This window comes from Pseudopodoces humilis, chromosome 4 (genome assembly GCF_049639895.1).
Source record: "Pseudopodoces humilis isolate 2021_Gansu_Grassland_sample_001 chromosome 4, ASM4963989v1, whole genome shotgun sequence".
Lineage (NCBI taxonomy): Eukaryota > Metazoa > Chordata > Aves > Passeriformes > Paridae > Pseudopodoces > Pseudopodoces humilis.
This window is the reverse complement of record NC_142203.1, coordinates 43,460,224-43,478,930: the sequence shown is the minus strand read 5'-3', so window position 1 is coordinate 43,478,930 and position 18,707 is coordinate 43,460,224. Positions and strand designations below refer to the sequence as shown.

The 18,707-nt window shown below is 42.1% G+C and overlaps 2 protein-coding genes across 2 annotated transcripts in view; one reads left to right on the top strand and one right to left on the bottom strand.

Annotated features, from left to right (window-relative positions):
• MLLT3 (MLLT3 super elongation complex subunit) overlaps positions 1-630 on the bottom strand; it is a 115,514-nt gene extending 114,884 nt beyond the window's left edge. Inside the window, exon 1 of the mRNA XM_014252387.2 lies at positions 351-630. Coding sequence (XP_014107862.1) covers positions 351-362 — 12 coding nt within the window. The 5' untranslated portion in view covers positions 363-630. The remainder of the gene's footprint in view (positions 1-350) is intronic.
• Positions 631-10,928: 10,298 nt separating this feature from the next.
• The window catches only part of FOCAD (focadhesin), a 91,912-nt gene continuing 84,133 nt past the window's right edge, over positions 10,929-18,707 (top strand). The window contains exons 1-2 of the mRNA XM_005522655.3: positions 10,929-11,006; positions 15,532-15,620. Of these exons, the coding sequence (XP_005522712.2) occupies positions 15,564-15,620 (57 nt within the window). The 5' untranslated portion in view covers positions 10,929-11,006; positions 15,532-15,563. The remainder of the gene's footprint in view (positions 11,007-15,531; positions 15,621-18,707) is intronic.

Here is an 18,707-nt window from a genome sequence, read left to right as displayed (position 1 = left end):
AGTTGGCAAAACCAGCAAGGCACCGCTGCAACAACAAAAAAACGGCCCCAAAGGCGCGGGCGTAGGACAGCTCTCTGTGTCACCGGGAGAGCGCGGGGAGGCGACCCGGGGGCCGCTGTCAGGGACGCTCCGTCCTGCCCTCGGGGGCTCCGCGCTCGCTGCCCGCGCTGCGGCGGCAGGACCACGGCTCCCTCCAAGTGCGTGCGCGCGCCGCGCCGCCGCCGGGGGCAGCGGGAGGCAAGGGAAAGCCGCATGCGAACAGAAATTCCCGGTCACGCCAGGAGCCCCTTCCCGGCGGCGCCGGGCGGCGCGGGGCGGAGGGCCGGAGGAGACCCGCGCTACTCACTCACCGAGCCGGCCATGCCTGGGTCGCCGGGTCCGCCGGGACGGTCGCTGCCGTCCCCCACCCCCACCGTGCAGCCCTAATTCATGAGGACGTGGAGGAGATGGCGGGCGCGCAGAGAAGCGGCGAGCGGGCGGCAGGCATCCTCTGTTTTGCTGCTCCGGCCGGCTGCGACGGCGGCTGCCGGCTCTGGCTCGCTGCTCCGGCTCCCCGCGCTCCTGCTCCCGCTCCCCGCGCTCCCGCTCCCCACCCGCGGCAGCCCCAGCGCTCGCCCCAACCCCGCCGGCCAGCGTAGCGCCCGCCGCGCATGCGCACCGCGCGCCTGACCGACACCGAGCGAGGGACACAGTAGTAAGTGCAGGGGGCGGCACCGGCGCGGAGCGACAGCCAATGATGCGCAAGCTCCACCGCGCGGCCCCGCCCTCGCCCCGCCCCCTCAGCCCGCCCCGTTCTCCCTTAAAGTAACAGGTTACGGAGCGGACGGCGGCCGCGGTGGCGCCACGCGCCAGGCCCGCTGCTGGCCGCTGCTCGCGGGGCCGGGCCTTGGCGACAGCTCTGCCACAGCAACGAACATGTCCGAAACGGCCCCGACCAGTCCCCTCGCAAAAACTAAGAGACGAGGACAGCAAGGCAATGCCTGGCTTGAACGGGGATGGGAGGAGATGATGGGCACGCAGCAGGCAGAAAATAACAGAAGGGATTCTTCAACACGTTTGTAGCGGCAGCTGCTATTTCTACCTGTAACGGGCTGAGAGTCTCCTAAAACACGGATACTGCCTCAAACATTTCCGTATCTCTTCCGTACTGCCGGAGATAACGTGGGGATTCCTGCCACGGGAGTATGCCACTGAGGAGATGAAGTGATTTACTGTGAATGTCTAAATCACGGTGCTGACGTTCGTCAGAGGACTATTTTCCAACAGCCATAAACTTGTCAAAAACTGCTGGAAAATAACTTTCGGCCCGTTGAAAATTCATTTAGTCCGACAATTATATTTTTAACCTATATTTATATGTCAAATTACTAATACATATAAATATTTTTAAATATTTTATATTATTATATGTCAAATTACTATATCTATTTATTTTATTTATTTATATATCAACTTATTATATATACACATATAAATATTTTTATATGTTTTCTATATTTTAAGAATCCTTGCGGTGGCAGTGATAACCCACCACTGGGTTGCTGGACACAGCACAGCAATCCTTTCCGAGAGCAGCATGCCGCACACAGATGGAACACCCTCCCCCGGGCCTTCCAGGTGCCACCAAGAGATGGCGCGCCGAGTCCTCGAGCTAATGTCCTCATTTGACCTCTCCAGAAGACCACGATTTCTCTCTTCTCTCTTTTCATTTCGGCAATGAGCGCACGTTGTCCAAAGTTTAGCATGATCTAATAATTGCTTCGGAACTACTGAGCTGCATCTTTCTTTACTTAAAGATGTTGTAAGCCCTAATTGACAAAATCAGTGCTAAGAATTGAAAAGGATGAATACAGTTTGTAACAACTCCACAAGTTACAACGTGACTTGAAATGTAAATGAATATCCATGTTTTAAAATTCTGATGTGCATATCTGAAACTTCACATATCTTCTAATAACCTTAGGCAAACCAGCAAATGTAAGAACTCCTTATTCTTTAAACGCACCAAAGCTGATTCTGGCAAGTTTAAAACTTTGTTCTTGAGTAAGGAATATGCATGTGAGCAGGGGCAGAGACGCTGGACCACCACCGAGCTTAATGCACTGTGCTTCCAGCTGTCAGGACCAATCTGACAGAGCATCATCTTCCTAGCTTGGGATTCTACCGGAAGGAATGGAGCTGGATTGTTCTCTGGAGTCCTTCTATACTGACTTATTTCTTCTGTATTTGGAGAAAATTATTTGTCCTCTTGATTTAAAATGGGACTGAATCACTACAAGCTGTTTTCATGTAAGACATACCAGTGTCACAGTGCCAATGTTTCTATTGCCTAACTTAATGCATTCTAAGACTTTTTAGCTACTTAACTTTTAGCTACTTAACTCAGTTGAGTAATCATTAGTCAGAAACATCTGCTGATTCAGGCTCAAATTTGGAAAAGGAAATTGTTTACTGTTTGTTAGTTCTGAAGCAATGTTGATTTTTAAACAACAAAAAAACCCAAACGCAGCATTTGTATTCAAGCTGAAGGGGTTGAGATGCAATGATAGCTATGAATTAAAAATCTAAAAATTTCATGAATTCCAAATATAATCTTTGGCTGACAGGAGCAGAATCAAGTAATTATCTGGAGCTGTTAAGTGACGAACTGGTGCAACTATTGGCTTTATTTTGGATTAACGGTTAAAATAAACATTCTTTGATCTCATTATAGCAGATGGATGTAATTATGTGCATATGGATGTGCAAAGACACTAGCTTAAAGAACTATAGAGTTACAAACGTGAAGGTAATTATCTATAAATGCTATCCAGTACTGCTTAAACAAGGTTTACCAGGAAATAATTAACCAGCTGCTGGAAAATAAGAGACATTTAAGGTATGTTCTTAGAGGTGTTTAACAACCTAAATGTTCACGTAATCAACTCTTGCAAAATGCTTGCACTTTTTATGTGTGCTAAAGTAACCGATACAACTGTAGGCTTCCTGGAAGCCACCAGTCCCTGTGTTCAGATCTCTACCTGCATCAAGCTGTGACACATGATGCACTGATCCCAGATCCCTGACTTAAATGGAACACAAGGCAACATTTCTGCTTACTATACAGCTAACTGTGTATACAGCATAGATGTGTGAGTGCAGCATTACATCTGACCTAACAGGATCTGTACTTCATAGCTGCACTGTTGGTCATTCCACACACGACTGGAAGGAATTGCTGCCTTTCTGTACTGTCTTCTCAAACAAAGCAGACACGTCCCATGCCACAAAATAAAACGAAAAAACTGTTTCCCAGCTCATTTGGATATAGAGTTGTCTTCAATATTTCAAACATGGCTGTTGTGAATTTGTATTTGAAGTTCAAATTTTGTGACCCAAGTCTCACTGATGCTTAAATAGGCCTTGTTTCTAAATATCTCAAAAAAAGCAATGAACTAAAAAAGCTAATATTACTGGCTATAAATGAAACTACTATGCCTTTTAAATGTATCATCAGTCTGAATTTCTCTATATTTGAGATCTTTTCTTAGGCAGACAATACAAAAAAAATCATAGGCAATCTTGATCCAAGCCAGATATTGGTTGCAATGGCCTGAACCAGAGCCAAAAGTTAAAATAAGCCTACAGCTGATCTTACACATACAAGGAATATGTCTAAGTTTTGTAATGCCACTCCAGCTGCCAGGACCTAATGGCAGAATTCTATGTCAGGATTGGCTTTCTTTGGTTAGCTACACAGGATGAACAAATGCCAATGAGCCTGAGCCAAATGTGTGCCTGTTTTGAAGTTTTATTGACAATTTTTAATCACAAATCAAATGGAAAATAAGCACTTCAGATGGAAACATATAAACCCCCTTACCAACAGAAAAGATTTGCAAGACCAAGGGCTGCATGACTTAGGAAACAATATAAAACAGTTTATAACTCACCACTAGTCACCTCAGAGGGATGTAGTAATAACAACAGAAGATAAATGCAAAAAGGGGTCTTGGCTATGCACAACATTACAGTATAAAAGGTTAAGAAAAATTTTAGTAGCTTCTAGGGACACATTATGAAATTCATTGAGAGTGGAAAAGTCTTGTTGAAAGACCTAGAAGGAAGTATTTAGGGGTTTATTTCCTCACAATGGTGGTGCCCCTGGAGTAAAAAGAAATAAATTAGTCAAAGAAATAAATTAGAATTCTGTACTCTATTCACAGCTATGTAATGACTAAGTTCAGAGAACTTGTTTTGGATTTCCCCAGACATAGTCACGACAGTCTGATCACATGTGCAAGGGAGATATTAGGGAGCAACTTCACTGAAATCAGTGTTCTCAGTTTTTGGCCTGACAGGAAATTACCCCATTAGCACTCAGTTAAGTATAAAGCAGTTATATCATCTTGCCTCTTGACCATCTTGACTCTGCATCATGTTCTTCTGGTGGCAGCAACCTGCTGGAGCACCTTATGTCCCTCCTTCTGCACTGACCTTGGTGTCTGCAGAGTTGCTCCTATCACATGTTCTCTCTAGTCTCTTCTCTAGCTGCAGTTATATCTGCACAACAACTTCTATTTTCCTTTCCAAATCTGTTATCACAGAGATGTTATGACCATTTCTAATTGGCCCAGTCTTGGCCAGTGGCACATCCATCTTGGAGCTGGCTGGCCTTGGCTCTGTGAAACATGGAGAAAGCTTCCAGAAGCTTCTCACAAGAGCAAACCCTGTGGCCCTCACTACCAAAAATCTGGCCATGCAAACCCAATACACCACTATTAGTTATGTAAGTTGATCATTATCCAAGTCAGGAATTTACGCATAAGATGACCACATCTTGGTCATGGAATACTTATGTTATTCTATAGCTTCATTACAAGAGTATCAGAAAGGTACAAGACTACACTATCCTCACACTTTTATTGTGAGAGCCATAAACGACCCAAATCTTCTTTATTCCCAGTATCACCAGAAATGGGTGAGAATCTGAAATGGCTTAACATTACCTTGGTGAAAAGTAGATTTTTAAATCAGTGATAAGTACTCATACAGCCACTGGGTCTTAGCTGTCCTCATCTTTATTGAATTAATGATTATGCCCTCACTGATTCAGAAAGCAGTTTTATCCAAACTTTATGGATGGCAAATGGAAATAAAGAGACTAAATTATTTAACCAGGAAAAAACAGATAAGGCATGAAGGTTGAAAGCAGTTAAACACAGTGAGACGGAAGTTTGGCCCTGAAAAAATAGAAAAAATTAAGAAATAGAAAAAAGCATGTAAGCAAAAGTAGTACTGGAGAACAGAGAAACTGAAATACAGAGCTAGTTCAATAATCAGTAAGAAATTATTTGACAGATGTGGCATTTGAGAGAACTTTGCAAAGTTTAAGGAATATAATACATATGTATTTTCAGAAGTCTGGCCTTAGGAGCTTCATAGGCACATTTCAGAAATCTAAACAAAAATCATATGAATGAGAAATAGCAACTTTCACGTATGAGAAAATTGTAAAGTATGATTGCTCAACATATGGGAGTCAGCCAGTAATCACAGCATAGTGAGGAAGCTAGAAGTAGTTTTTATGAAGTTATAGGGGGAACAAAATACAATTAAGATGGGTGGACATGTTTTGCCAGGTGCTGGAAGGGAATCAGTGTATCTGCAACCTGTATATTCTGATTTGACATACAGGATTCAGATGTTCTTCCATATAAGCTCTGTGTGGTCCACTGAATTCAATAGATTTTAGTAGTAAGCAGGTGCACATCATTTACACTCCTCCTAATAGTAGGCACCCCTCAATGAACAATTAATTTCCTCTCAGAATACTTTTCATCACCATGTGACATCAATTCCAGACACTTACATATATTTACAATTTCCAATAAAAACTTCCCAGCTTTCCAAAAGATACAAATGCAAAAAACATGCTACCCTGATTTACTGCAATTTTAACCTTGCAGTGCTCTGCTGCCTCACCCATTCTCCGTTTATCTGCTCCTCAGACAACATATTTTAAATGACCAAATCTAGACATTTTGTCTGCTTCAGACTGCAAATACATACTAATATATGAGTGTGTGTGTGTAGAAAATAAATTTTACATATGCATATATATATATATATACATAGAGCAAGATCAATGGTTTCCCATCACTTCATCAATATTCTGCCCTTGCATCCCCACTTCAAGTAAATCCTTGAGAGACCAGGGTAAAAAGGTGCAATGATTCTTAGGAAAATGGATGCCAGGAGTCTTGCAAATCTTTCAGGGAAGCTGTAGAAAGCAATGCATTCTCCCCTCCGGCTCATTGTCTCCAGGCTAAACAAGCCCAGCTCCCTCAAGTGCTCCTTGTATATTTTGTTCTCCAGACCCTCCAGCAGCTTTGTTCCCCTTCTCTGGATACATGCTCCAGCACAATGTCTGTTCTGTAGTGAAGGAGGGGCCCAAAACTGAACACAGGATTCAAGGTGCAGCCTCACCAGTAAGGGAATGATCCTTTTCCCTGGTCTTGCTGAAGTCACATCATGACTTGCAAACACACACTGAGTAAATCTAAACAAATAAATAATCTTGTTAATCTCTATGACAACAACTGGAGTACTCATCTATTTGTCATCACTCCTGAGAAGTCTTCTTGTAGTTTTGTGACATTAGCTGATGTTCATTTAAAGAAAAAAAGTAGAGTCATATAACAATCCAAACCACATCCTTAACTTCATTCCTTGAATCCTCCTTAGGTTTTGCTGTGCTGCATCATGTAAGTGAAAGTAGAATGCAGAACTAGTGAGGTTCAGCTTCATTATTTATACTATATATATATATATATATATATATATACTTATTCTTCATATACTTATTACTATACTTATTTATCGCCCTTGGCTGTTCACAGTGTAGCTCATCCATTGTCGCCCATGTGAGTACAAAGATGAACCACCTACAAAGTTAGATCTGGATTGTGCAAAGGAACATCAGCGCAATCTGCCTGCAGTTTACTTGAAGTGTTCATCACCTGCTCCCACTAGCGATGTTTGGCCCCACTGTGTATTTTCAAAGTTATATTATCCAGCACTAGAAGGATCCATCTGTACTCGTGTGCCCATTGTGGCAGTAAGGTTTGAGTTCTATACTGTGTCAAAAGTATTTCCACCTTGTGTGGGACATAAATTTGTTACAGAGTATTCCAGAACAACGGGGTGACTTCTAATATTGTAGATACTGCTGCCACTGATTTAATAAAATCAGATGTAGTTGTATAGAGTATGAAACCAGTCTCTGATGAGGTCCTAATTTCAGTTTTATCACTCCACTAGCTATTCATTTTCATTTATGCACATATAGATTGATGGGGTTTGTAGGATCCACGAGCCTGAGAGTGAGTACTGATGCCAAAAACTGTTCTATCTATTCAAAAACTCTCTGCCACTTGATACAATCAATGGGAAACTGAAACCATTCAACAATTAGCCTTTGCCAGAAACATGCCTCAAACTTTCTACATTACCCTTCAGTAAAGCTGTACAGGCAGTAAAAAAATGCCACGGTCCTTGCTTGCACTAATACAAAGGGAGTTTTTATCTACGAACTCCTACAGGATAAAGTTCAGCATTGCATTTCAAGACTAATCTTGTGAGTTGCAAAGTTCTCCCTGGTGGGAGTTAAGCAATTTCCACTCATTCTTCTCAATAGCCTGTGAGGATAAAAACTGGGGACTTTTTCTCACTTTTGCCCTCACACTGGATTTGCATTGAAGTCCATGTAATCTCTGCATGGGTGGAGTGATGGCCCTTCATAGCTGACTACTGTTTGGAGTAAAAACAGCTGCATTTGAAAGTTAAATGCATTTTAAATGAGCCTTCTTAGTTACAACAGCTAAAGACATAGCTGACTAGGCAGGTTCATTTGCTAAAACTATTTCATTATCAGGCTCAAGAGATTTAAAATAAGTGTATTTCAATTGTGGTAGGCTTTGCTGCTGTTGATTTCTGTAATATATTCTTAACGGGAACTTTCATTACTCCTCTGCTTCATGATTAAAGCTAGAATTGCTTTCTGGTCTGGATAAGATTCCATGTAAGAAATGAGATATGCAGATTAGGCCATTATTAGTGCTATTACTGTATGATTTTCATTTGCATAGTAACCTTCACTGGGAGACCTCACAGCACATTACAAATGCTTCCAAAAGAACCTTCTTGCAAAAAGGCATTCTTGAAATGCCTTTCTTGGAGAGCATTACCATGCATCACCCCTCATGGTATTAGATGGTCCCATAATAAAACAACTTAGAATATCCTAGAAAAAGTGTAATTGTAGACAAGGACTCCTGCCTAGTTTTTTTCCTGGATGAAAATTCACAAGCCAGAGAACAGGGCAGTTTTCACAGATTTGCTGATCTTCTCAAGAACTCGTGTCACACAAAATTGAGGTAATCCTATTTGGCAGCCTAATACAAGCTAGCTGAATTCTATTTTTATTATTTTCTGTATAACAGATCAGCCATATTAAGACCGTAAACTTAAGCAGTAAACTGTAAACCGTTAAGCAGTAAACTGTGTTGGAGACACTTCTCAAAGGTGTCAAATTTCTTTCAAAAGGGAAAACTGATTTCAAAAATTTGCTAGGGAAAGCATTTTTCAGCATAATCTGCAGCTGATATGAACTGCTCTGAATCAAACCCAGTTATGACTTTGACACTGATGCTACCTTCAGAACCCCCAAGTATTTCTCCTACTTTAATGGAAGACCTTGAAAGCTGGGGACACCACTTCAGGCTACTACAGAAAACATACCTTGGTTTCACAGCCAGGCTCTAAGTGGAAAGTTGAAAGGCAACCAAAAGAAGTGTCTGTAAATCTAAGTATGTTCTTTAAGAGATATCTTCTGCTTTTTTCCTCCGAGATATTACATGAAAAACATATTATTAAAACAGATTGAGACTATAGGACAGTAAATGGTTTCACGAGGATGAGACGGATTCCTTTTGTCTCAAGACACAACTGAGTCTCTGGAGCTACCAAGGGTCTTTTGTGAGAGCATTCATGTTATGTACACTCAGTATTCTCGTGCTTCAATGTCCTTAGATGACCTGCACGAAACTCAGGGCTTAGGACTAGTGCTAGCAATTACACACCACAGCCAAGTAATCCAGAGAATGGATGTGATATTCCTGGTACTTTCACACCAAGCATGAAACCTCTGGTGAACTGCTTGTCAAAGCAAGATGCTTCACAGTAGCAACACACTCAGAACTGTCTGCACCAAAATAAATTATTATGTGCTCCTTTATTCTCAGGAGATCTCATTGTAGTCTGCATCAAATTGAAAGCCATTGTGGCTAATACTCATTTGGGCAGTAGCAGACTTGGCAATGTACTCGGAACTAAGGCTCCCATGTCTAGGGTACAACATGGAGCTAACACGCAGCTGGAGAAGTTTCCCTGGATAGCATGATACTGAGATATGCTTCACCTGTCAGGCAAGCTCTGCGACCTGGCAATTATAAAAGGAAAAGTGCTGTACAGGCAGTCAAAAAATGCCACACTTGCATGTGCCCCATTAGGGCCTTGCTTGCATTAACACAAAGGGAGTTTTCACCTATTGACTATTACAGAATAAAGTTCAGTATGGCATTTCAACCCTAATCTTATGAATGCCAGAGTTCTCCCTGGCAAGAGTTAAGCAATTTCCAATCTTATTAATCTCAATAGCCTGTGAGAATACAAATCATGGACCTTTTTTTCATTTCTGCCCTCAAACTGGATTTGCATTGAAGTCCATGTAAGCTCTGCATGGGTGGAGTAATGTGCCTTCACGGCTGACTACTAACCACAAAATGAGAATAAACCAACCTGTCAATAGCAAGACATCCTTAGATGAAGCAGAAAGCATGGAATGAGCAGAGGAGACTGAGCACTGCCTTTGGATTTATGCCATCACCTATGGTCACTAAGAGACGGACTGAAATACATCCTTGTGAAAGTTCCTATAGGTCCTTTTTCCTCATCTTATGCTACAGGTATAAGATGCAGCAGGCAGACGTGGGAGCCCATCCTGGCCAGAGTGTACTGCGCCAAAAGTCATGTCACAAATGCTTGTATGTGCTGCATGAAAACAGTTGCTGCAGAGAGGTCACGGATAAAGCAAGCAGTCCACATGATCTCTGGGATCCAACTATCTTCCCTTTGTATTGTACACATGTAGCCAGCTCAAGAGAATACAGTGAGTCACTTCTGGGCTTTTAGCGCCTCTTGCAAGTGGCAGTGCATGCGCTTCCACCAATTCCATGCAGGCAGCGGCAGGATTCTTTGAATTCCATTAACTGCCTACATCTTTAGTTGGTGAAACTGAAAACAATACATCCCTGATCATTTTAAATTAAAAAACTGAAAAAATACTAGACACACTTATCTATTTACTTTTGTTCCTCATTTGTCAGAACTCCACTACCTTCAGCTCAAACCAACTCAGAGAAGATAACTTTAAGAGAACTTAATCTAACCTTAGAGAATAACCTAGCCATTTTCAACCAAACTTCTTTCAAAACATTTAATTTTTCTGAAGATATTTTCACTGAGAGCCATTCTTATGTTACAAATTACTCACACCTTGTCTGTTGCATTGATGTTAAGGAACAGAAGTGCTGCTTTGTATTAAACTAACAATCTTAACTGAGAATATCACCTCCGTCTCATATGTATGGTTAGCAGTTAGTAGCACAGCAGTTACCAAAGTACATCAGAACACGGCTTAAACTCTTCTTCTGCCGTTGAGAGAGCTGCACCCTCGATGTTCCTAAAGGGTGTTTTCCAACCCAATTAGTTCTGTGATTATCCGGTGACGGGCAGCAGCGGCAGCCGGCGGGACCGGGCAGCACGGCCCCTCCGCCCCCCCCGCCGCGCCTGCGCCAGGCGCCGCGCATGCGCGCTGTGCGCGGCCAGTTCCGGGCGCAGCGGGAGGGAGGCGGCGCGGCCGTGGCGGAGGCGCAGCGAGCCCGGCCCAGCTCGGCCCGGCCGAGGTGAGGGGCGCCGGGACGGGCGGCGGGGCCGATCCGCGGCGTCATATCAGTAGCGAAGCAAAGGCAGCTGCCGCTACTGCCCTGTGTGAGGGGGTGTTGTTTCTTTTACGTTTTTGTTTAAAGCTGGTCGCTCTGAGAGGTTTGCGTATGTTGCACGCAAGCGGTGAGGGCGTGTGGCAGGTGTTCTCACTCCTGGCATGGTAGGAACATCGGTTTGAATGCAGAGTCCTTAAAAAGAAGCCAAAGGCTCTGAGACCACAGATGGGAAATGTGGTCTCAGAGCTCCCTGCGATCATTTTCTGTTACGAAGCTTAACTTACCTTGATAGAGTTTCTTTTGGAGAGCAGGACCATATCCGAAGGTGTAGTCCCGTGACAGTCTCTCTCTGGTTCACTTGAATTAGCAATGCTTGTCCCTCTTAGCATTAGGATGCTTTATTCGATTTGCATGGCAAGGATGTGGTAGCAGAAGGGTTACAGGGGTGGCCTCTGTGAGAAGCTGCCAGAACTTTTCTTCGTGTCTGACAGAGCCAGTGCCAGCTGGCTCCAAATGGACCAGCCACTGGCCAGGGCCAAGCCCGTCAGTGACGGTGGCAGCACCGCGGGGACGACAAGTTTAAGAAGGTGAAAAACTGCTACACAACAGCAGCCCGAGGAGAGAAGAGAGAACATGAGAAAAACAGCCCTGCAAACACCAAGATGCAAAAGGAGGGAGAGGAGATGCTCCAGGTGCTGGAGCAGAGATTGCACTGCAGCCCATGGTAAAGGCTGTGGTAAAGACGTGTGTGTTGCAGCCCAAGGAAGTCTGTAATAAAGCAGGTGTCCACCTGCAGCCGGTGGAGAACCCCAGGCTAGACCAGTTAGATGCTCAAAGAAGGCTGTGACTCCATGGAGAGGAGCCCATGTTGGAGCAGGCTCCTGAAAGGACCAGTGGGACTGTGGAGACAGGAGCTCATGCTGAAATAGACTTTCTGGCAAGACTTAGGACCCACATTTGAGCAGTGTGTTCCTGAACAACTGTACCTCATAGAAGGGACGCATGCTGGAGCAGTTCATGAAGTACTACTGACTTTACTTGGGATCCTGTGCTGGAGCTGGGAAAAGTGTGATTGCAACCTCATTTCCTGACCCCCCTATTCCATTTAGGGGGGAGAGGTACAGAAGTTGATAGTGAGTGAAGTTGACCCCAGAAGGAAGGGAAGGGGGGGGGGGGGGGGGGATTGTGTTTCTAGATTTTTTTTAATATTTCTTACTATGCTACTCAGACTCCATTGGTAGAAATAAATTTCCTTGGCTTGAATCAGTTTTCCCCATAATAGTAATTGCTGAGTGATCTTCCTGTCATTATGTCATAAGCCCTTAATCATGTTTTTGCCCCTTTTCCAGTTGAGAGGCAGTGATAGAGCAACTTTGTGGCCATCTTGCTGTAAGTCAAGCTCAAGGCTACACAGATGCTTATCATTTATATTGGCTAAGTTGGGAAAACAAGCCAAGGTCCCTTTCCAATACCTTGTTTTTTCTTCCTTTGTCTTGCGTCTGTGTGTGTGTATTCAGTGGGGTTTTTGGGGTGGATGGTTTTTTATGTGTGTGGTTGATGGTGTATCCTGAATATAATTCCTGATGGAATATCCTGAGGTGGAAGAGACCCACAATCAGAATCATGGAGGTTGGAAAACACCTTCAAGATCATCAAGTCCAGTATTTAACTGAAAACCATTACGTCAGCTAAACAATAGCCCAAAGTGACACATCCAGTCATTTCTTGAACACTTCTAGGGATGGTAACTCCGTTACTTCCATCCTTGTGGATTTCCAGGACTTCACTGGATTTGGTAGAGAGGAAGATTCAAACCAGTTTTGATGAGAGGATTGGACTAGATGAGCTCTGGAAATCTTGGTTCTTAAGCTGATTCAGTGATTCTTACTAGGAATAACACACATGAGTATGGATTTGCCAAGGAAAAATTATGCCACATGACTTTCTTTAATAAATAATAGTTGGATTTGCAGTGAAGTGGAGGATTAGGTCTCATTTACCGCCTCTTGAACAAGGCTTTCAACACTGTCTCCCAACCTGTTCCTGTGTCAAAGGTAGGATGTGTGCCTGCTGGCATGGCTGCCCTCTGCATGGACTAGAGGAGCAAGTGATGAGAACCTCAGGAATTTCAGCAATGACAAATGCCTTGTCTTGGCCCACCCCTTACACAATGGGCTGGCGAGCAGTTCCGTGGGGTGGCCATAGGCCCTGGCAGGCATTGCCCTGGGATGTGTGACAGAGCTCTGTTACTGACAGAGATTTGTCTGCCTCCGCTCAGCACTCCTTAGATCTCAAATTGACATGAGTCCTTGTGTAGGGAGAGATAGTGACCACAAGGACTGAATTCAGCTGAGATCATTGAGGTAATGGGGCTGGGGCCCTTGCCCTGGGAGGAAAGGCTGTGGTTTCTAGGACTTTCAGCTGGGAGGAGGGAAAGCTGAATAGTGGTACCCAGAAGCAGCCCTGGCACCGATGGGAGGGGGATGAATGAAGGCACAGCTAAGTGCTTCACAGGAGTTCATGGCAAAAAGAGCTAAAGATTAGTGATGGAGATAAAGATTTTGTTGATCAGGACAGCTCAGTAAAGTGGTGCCTTCCCTGATCTTGAGAGGTTTTCAAAGCCAAACTGGGGCAAAGCCTTGAGCAACTGACTGCATGGTTTGACTGTGTGTCTGAACTTCCTTTGAATGGGAGGTTGAACAAAAGGCATCTTTAGATCTCTGCCAGTCTTGATTATCCATGTATCCTGTAAACTTCACTGGCATTCTATGTGCATACACAGTTGCCTCTGCTAAGAGTGAACGCTGAAGACTGAAAACTGTTTAGGTAGTATTTAATTTAATTGCACTAATATAGCTGTTGCATTGTTTCTATCCTGTAGATGTTTAGTTTAGATTGATTGATAGAAATTTAGGATTTGTGTCTGATGCAAGGGCAACGGACTTCTAGTCTGTATGGAATAGCTGATTTGTGCTTGCATTAAGAGTGTGTTCTGTGCTTGTAATGATCCTTTGTAGTAGTTTTTCCTTTTAATACGGGTAAAAAAATTACCTGATGAGAAGTACAATATAATTCCATTGTTTTCATGTCAAAACTGCCCAGGAGGGAACATTACCTCATTTTGCTGCTTGTTGGGTAGAACTGAGGGGGCTTTGAGTGTATTTATAAAAATAGGCCAATACGGTTAGATCCACTGGAGTTTTTAGCCATGCTCAACAGATCTAGGTATGTCTGGAATTGTTTGCTGTAGCAACCTTTTTTTTTTTTTTTTTAAATCAAGATATCATTTCTAGTTTAATGTGTGTTTACTTATTATATGGACACTTAATATCTCAAAATGCCTAAAACTATACATATAGTTCTAAAACTATACAAACCCATACCAGCATCAGTGTTGGTCTTTTTCTCCTCCACTCTGAGACATGTAATCCACAGGTGTAAGGGAATAGCTCACTGATTAACTGCAAGGAATTTGTATTCACTGACCTATTAATGTAACTGTTAATTTTGAGTTTTTCTGCCACAAATGGTAATTTTTTGTGGCACATGCTGCATTGCTTGTATCCAGGCTTTAATTCCATCTCTTTTTAAATCAGTGGCAAGATTATGAATGCATCACACTGATTTATCACACTGATAAATTCTTGGAATTTGAGTATTTTGCATGTATATATTTTCTCAGTGCTTGTTGCAAAGGATTACAATTAGGTTTTCAACAAGTACTAGTTTTTTTTGGAAGGAAGCCATTCCAAGTGACTGGAGGTGAGTTTATAATAAACTGAAATATTTGAGTATTTACAGTGGCCTTCAGTTTCATTGAAGGTGCAACAAACTGATTTCTAAATTCTCATTAAAGAGAAATTAGAAGTCAGTGTGTCGCACACCACTATGCATGGTTGTACACCAGTGTTTGTTGCACACCAATGTTGCATATAATCTTGATGTGTGCTTGTGAGTACCTGCATATTCTAACTTACAGAGAAGGTTTTCACTTCAAGTATTCCAGCCCCTAACTACACTTAAAACTTGCAGTCTCACAAGTTGGTCTTTTGTTTGTTTTGCTTCTGGTTTTGCATGAAATGATGGAAAGTTTGTGGATAATTTTGCATTTTAAATCATATTTGTGAGACTGTGAACACTCCTTTTAAGCTGTCTCATTTTCAAGTCAATGAAATATACTTAAAATGCTCTCAAGAATACATGCTGTCCAGAGTACATATATGCCGTGCCATATGGAATAGTGTATTTGTTGCAGCTTTAAGAAATATCTATAACCCATTCTTTGTGCAGGACCAGTGAGTATTCACCATTTCTTGGGTTCAAGCCCGAAAGACAAGGTGATATGATAAGACTTCAGAGGGGGAAGAAAATGCTTTAACGCTTGCATCCATTGTTAAATACAACATAAATCTGGGGGGTGAGTGAGGATGTAGAAAATAGCATGCTGTCCTTCCTTATCCTGAGTACATTTTTTGAATGTCTCTTGCAGAGTGAAATTTAGTGTCGTATGACGGAGCCAAAATGTTGGATGACATCAAGAAGCGATTTGAATTCCCTAATGCCGTTGTTCAGTCACAGGTAATTTTTTAAAATCATTAAAACAGATGAAGTTGTCTGTGGAAATGTTTGTTCCAACAGCTGCTGCTTATCTACCTGTTTTTTTTTTTCAAAGTGAGAAAACCAGAGAAACAGAGTATTCTTAAATCACAATCAAATCCTAATTGCCCTCTCTCTGTAATGGAAACATAGGACATAATTGCTCATCACTATAAAGTCTCTTCAGGAAAATCAGAAACTTTGCATGACTGGAAGGCTGGAGTGTGGCCAAGTGGTTTTTAGTGACCTTGTGATCTCAAGAGAAGCCAGAAATTACCAGATACTATGTGTGGGGTTGAAATACTTTGCAATATTTCATAGAACTGCTCTGTTTCTTCCTTGGTGATGACAACTGATGAACTACTTCAGTCTTGTCTGTCATCAGGGGATACAGCTCAGCTCAGCCCCCTTTATTTTCTGATCCATGCAATGGCTCCTTGTCATTTTCTCCTGAAATCATGTACAAAAAGTTTTATCATAGTATGGTCAGTGGACAGGAAAGAGTGATAGTAATAATAGTCTCTGCTGAAAACATACGCCTTCTTTGCTTTCGCCATTTCTCATTTCAGCATTAAAAATTTTTCTCTTTGGCTGTTATTTCATTGCATTTGCCTGTTTTCTTCCTTATCCTGTTTTGAATTTAGGATTAAATGTGCACCCACTTGTTTGGTGAAATAAGTTGATCAGAATATGGTCTGTGCAACTTGGTGCCTCTCTTGCCTCTTCATTTCAGTCAGTTCACCTTGGTTTGAAATAAAGATGCATAAGCCCACTTGTCATCAACTTGGTGTTTGGGAGAGAAAGCCGTGTCCCTGAAAGCTGGAGTTCATCTAAGGTCTAGCAAAGTGTCTTGCACTGCAGATGAGTTTATATCATTACTAGACTTGATAAGTAGGACTCAGCATCTTTGAAGTTAATTTTTCTTTAGTGCAGAATGTCCCCATGGTACATGGTTGTATTGCTTAAATGTCTTGGCTCATTACTACAGCTGCACATCATTAAAGTCTACTAATGTGCTTTGGTTGATTTTGTCCTCTGCTTTGGCTGTTTTACTTGTATTCTGTGATCCATGGAAAGCATTCTGTGATCTTCCCACTATAATCAGGTCCGGATTCAACTTCTTCTTGAAGTTGAATGTCTTCATGACATGAAGAGATGTCTTCTCTTTCTTCTAACCACGATACCTGCTCTGCAGAGTGTGTAGTCTACACATGATCAGAAAAGTGAGGAACTTGAGCACAGATTTGTAGGTCATAAAGTTTTACTGCTTAATCAAGTTCCAGAAATGCAGGGGGTTACTCTCTATTTTGGCTTTTCTGTATAGCTAGGTCACTGCAAAAGCCAAGTTTCTGTTGATAAGCCCCTTTTCCTGTGTAGCTGAAGTGTCTTAAGGATGTCAGTGTGAGCTCTTGGTTTGGTTTGAAAAGACAGATGTCTGCTAAGGAAGGCAGGAGCCTCTCTTGAAACAGAAAATGTAAACCCCCTCCCTCTGAATTATTATAATTTTGAAATTAAAGGGCTCTCAGGCAAAGATATGGAAGTAGGAATAACAGTTCCTTATTAGCATGTATAAATCTAAAAAACTACAGTTTAATAGGAAAATTAAAATAAAATACAGTACTACGAAAAACACTGTCAGAGTCAGAATACAACCTGACACCCTGTTGGTCAGGGTGATGGTAGCATTCCAATTAAATGGTGGCTGCAGCCGTCTGGAGTGACAGATGTGGTTCTTTGGAAGCAACAATGCTGTAAAAGGATCATTCAGTTTTCCTCTGAAGGTCCAGTGATGGTGTAGAACAGTCTGATTTTCTGGGAATCCAGTGGAAAAAGGCTGACTGTGATGTTCTAGTCTCAGATTATATCCAGGTAGGAATGCTTGGCTCCTCCCCCTGGGTGGAGCATCTCCCAATGGGATGATGTAATTTTATCAGCCATGCAGTGAGACTCAATGGCCCATTAACAGGAGATATCCCCCTGGAGGGAGGATGGGTTGTGGAAGAGATAAAGATCACTGCCCCACCTGGTTTTAACAGCTGATTATAGAATTCACAGTTTTGGTTACATCTTGCATTGCAACCTAAGATATTTCTAAAAGCCCTTATAAACAGGGAAAAGAAAAGATAGTGTAGGCTTCCCTTGGTAAGTGCACTGAAAGAGATCTGATCTGCCTGGGGAGTACACTGTTGCTCTTGTGATGGGTTAGTTGCAGAGATAAATGTCTAACTTGGTCCCAATTTCTCCTTCTGTTTCCTCAGGAGTAATATTTCCAAATAACCTGTCTTTTTAAGTCAAATGTGTTAGAGTACATATCATTACCTGTGAAAAGCATAGTCCTTGGAGTCTAGGAGTGCTGTCTTTCTAAGGAATGTAAGCTCTTATTTCAGTTTGTTATGACAGGTTAAGAACTAGCACATAAATGTAGTGGAAATAAATCTTGAAAGGAGAAGGAGAAGAAACCTCAAAACATTGAAAATAAACTCTTCATGTCTTTTTATACACTAAAAAAAGGAAACGTGATTTTTAATTTTTATTCCTTGCTGGCTTACTTTACTTTTAACAAAAGTAATGATCTGTCATTAGCAGAGAAGAGTAGATGCAGCAGCTGTTCTGGGCTCATTGATAGTCTGAAACATTTTTCTATCTTTCACAGAATGGGTTTTTTGTGTGTTGGTATCAGTGATAATGAAATAAGACAGACTAAGTCATTAGAGATGAGTCAGAAGACAAAAGCCTAGGTTCAAACAACCTGATGCCTTTGAATGTATTTAGGTTCACATTTAGATTTTGAAAGACAGTTTGAGGAAATCAGACTTCTGCTAAAATAGAATGAGGAGCTTAGTCTTCATCTCAGAAGAATAAACCTGGTCTGTTTCAGGGAACTGGAGCTTTTTGTTTTGAAGGCCTTGACTATTTAAAACTTGGTAATGATTTCTGCCACAGAATAGCTTAATGAGAAATAATGTAAATGTCAAATGCCCTCTTTAAAGTAAATTAAATATTCTTGGCAGGGAGCTGTGATAAGGAGATATGCAAAGTGCCTGAAGCAAAACTTGATGCAAAAATTTG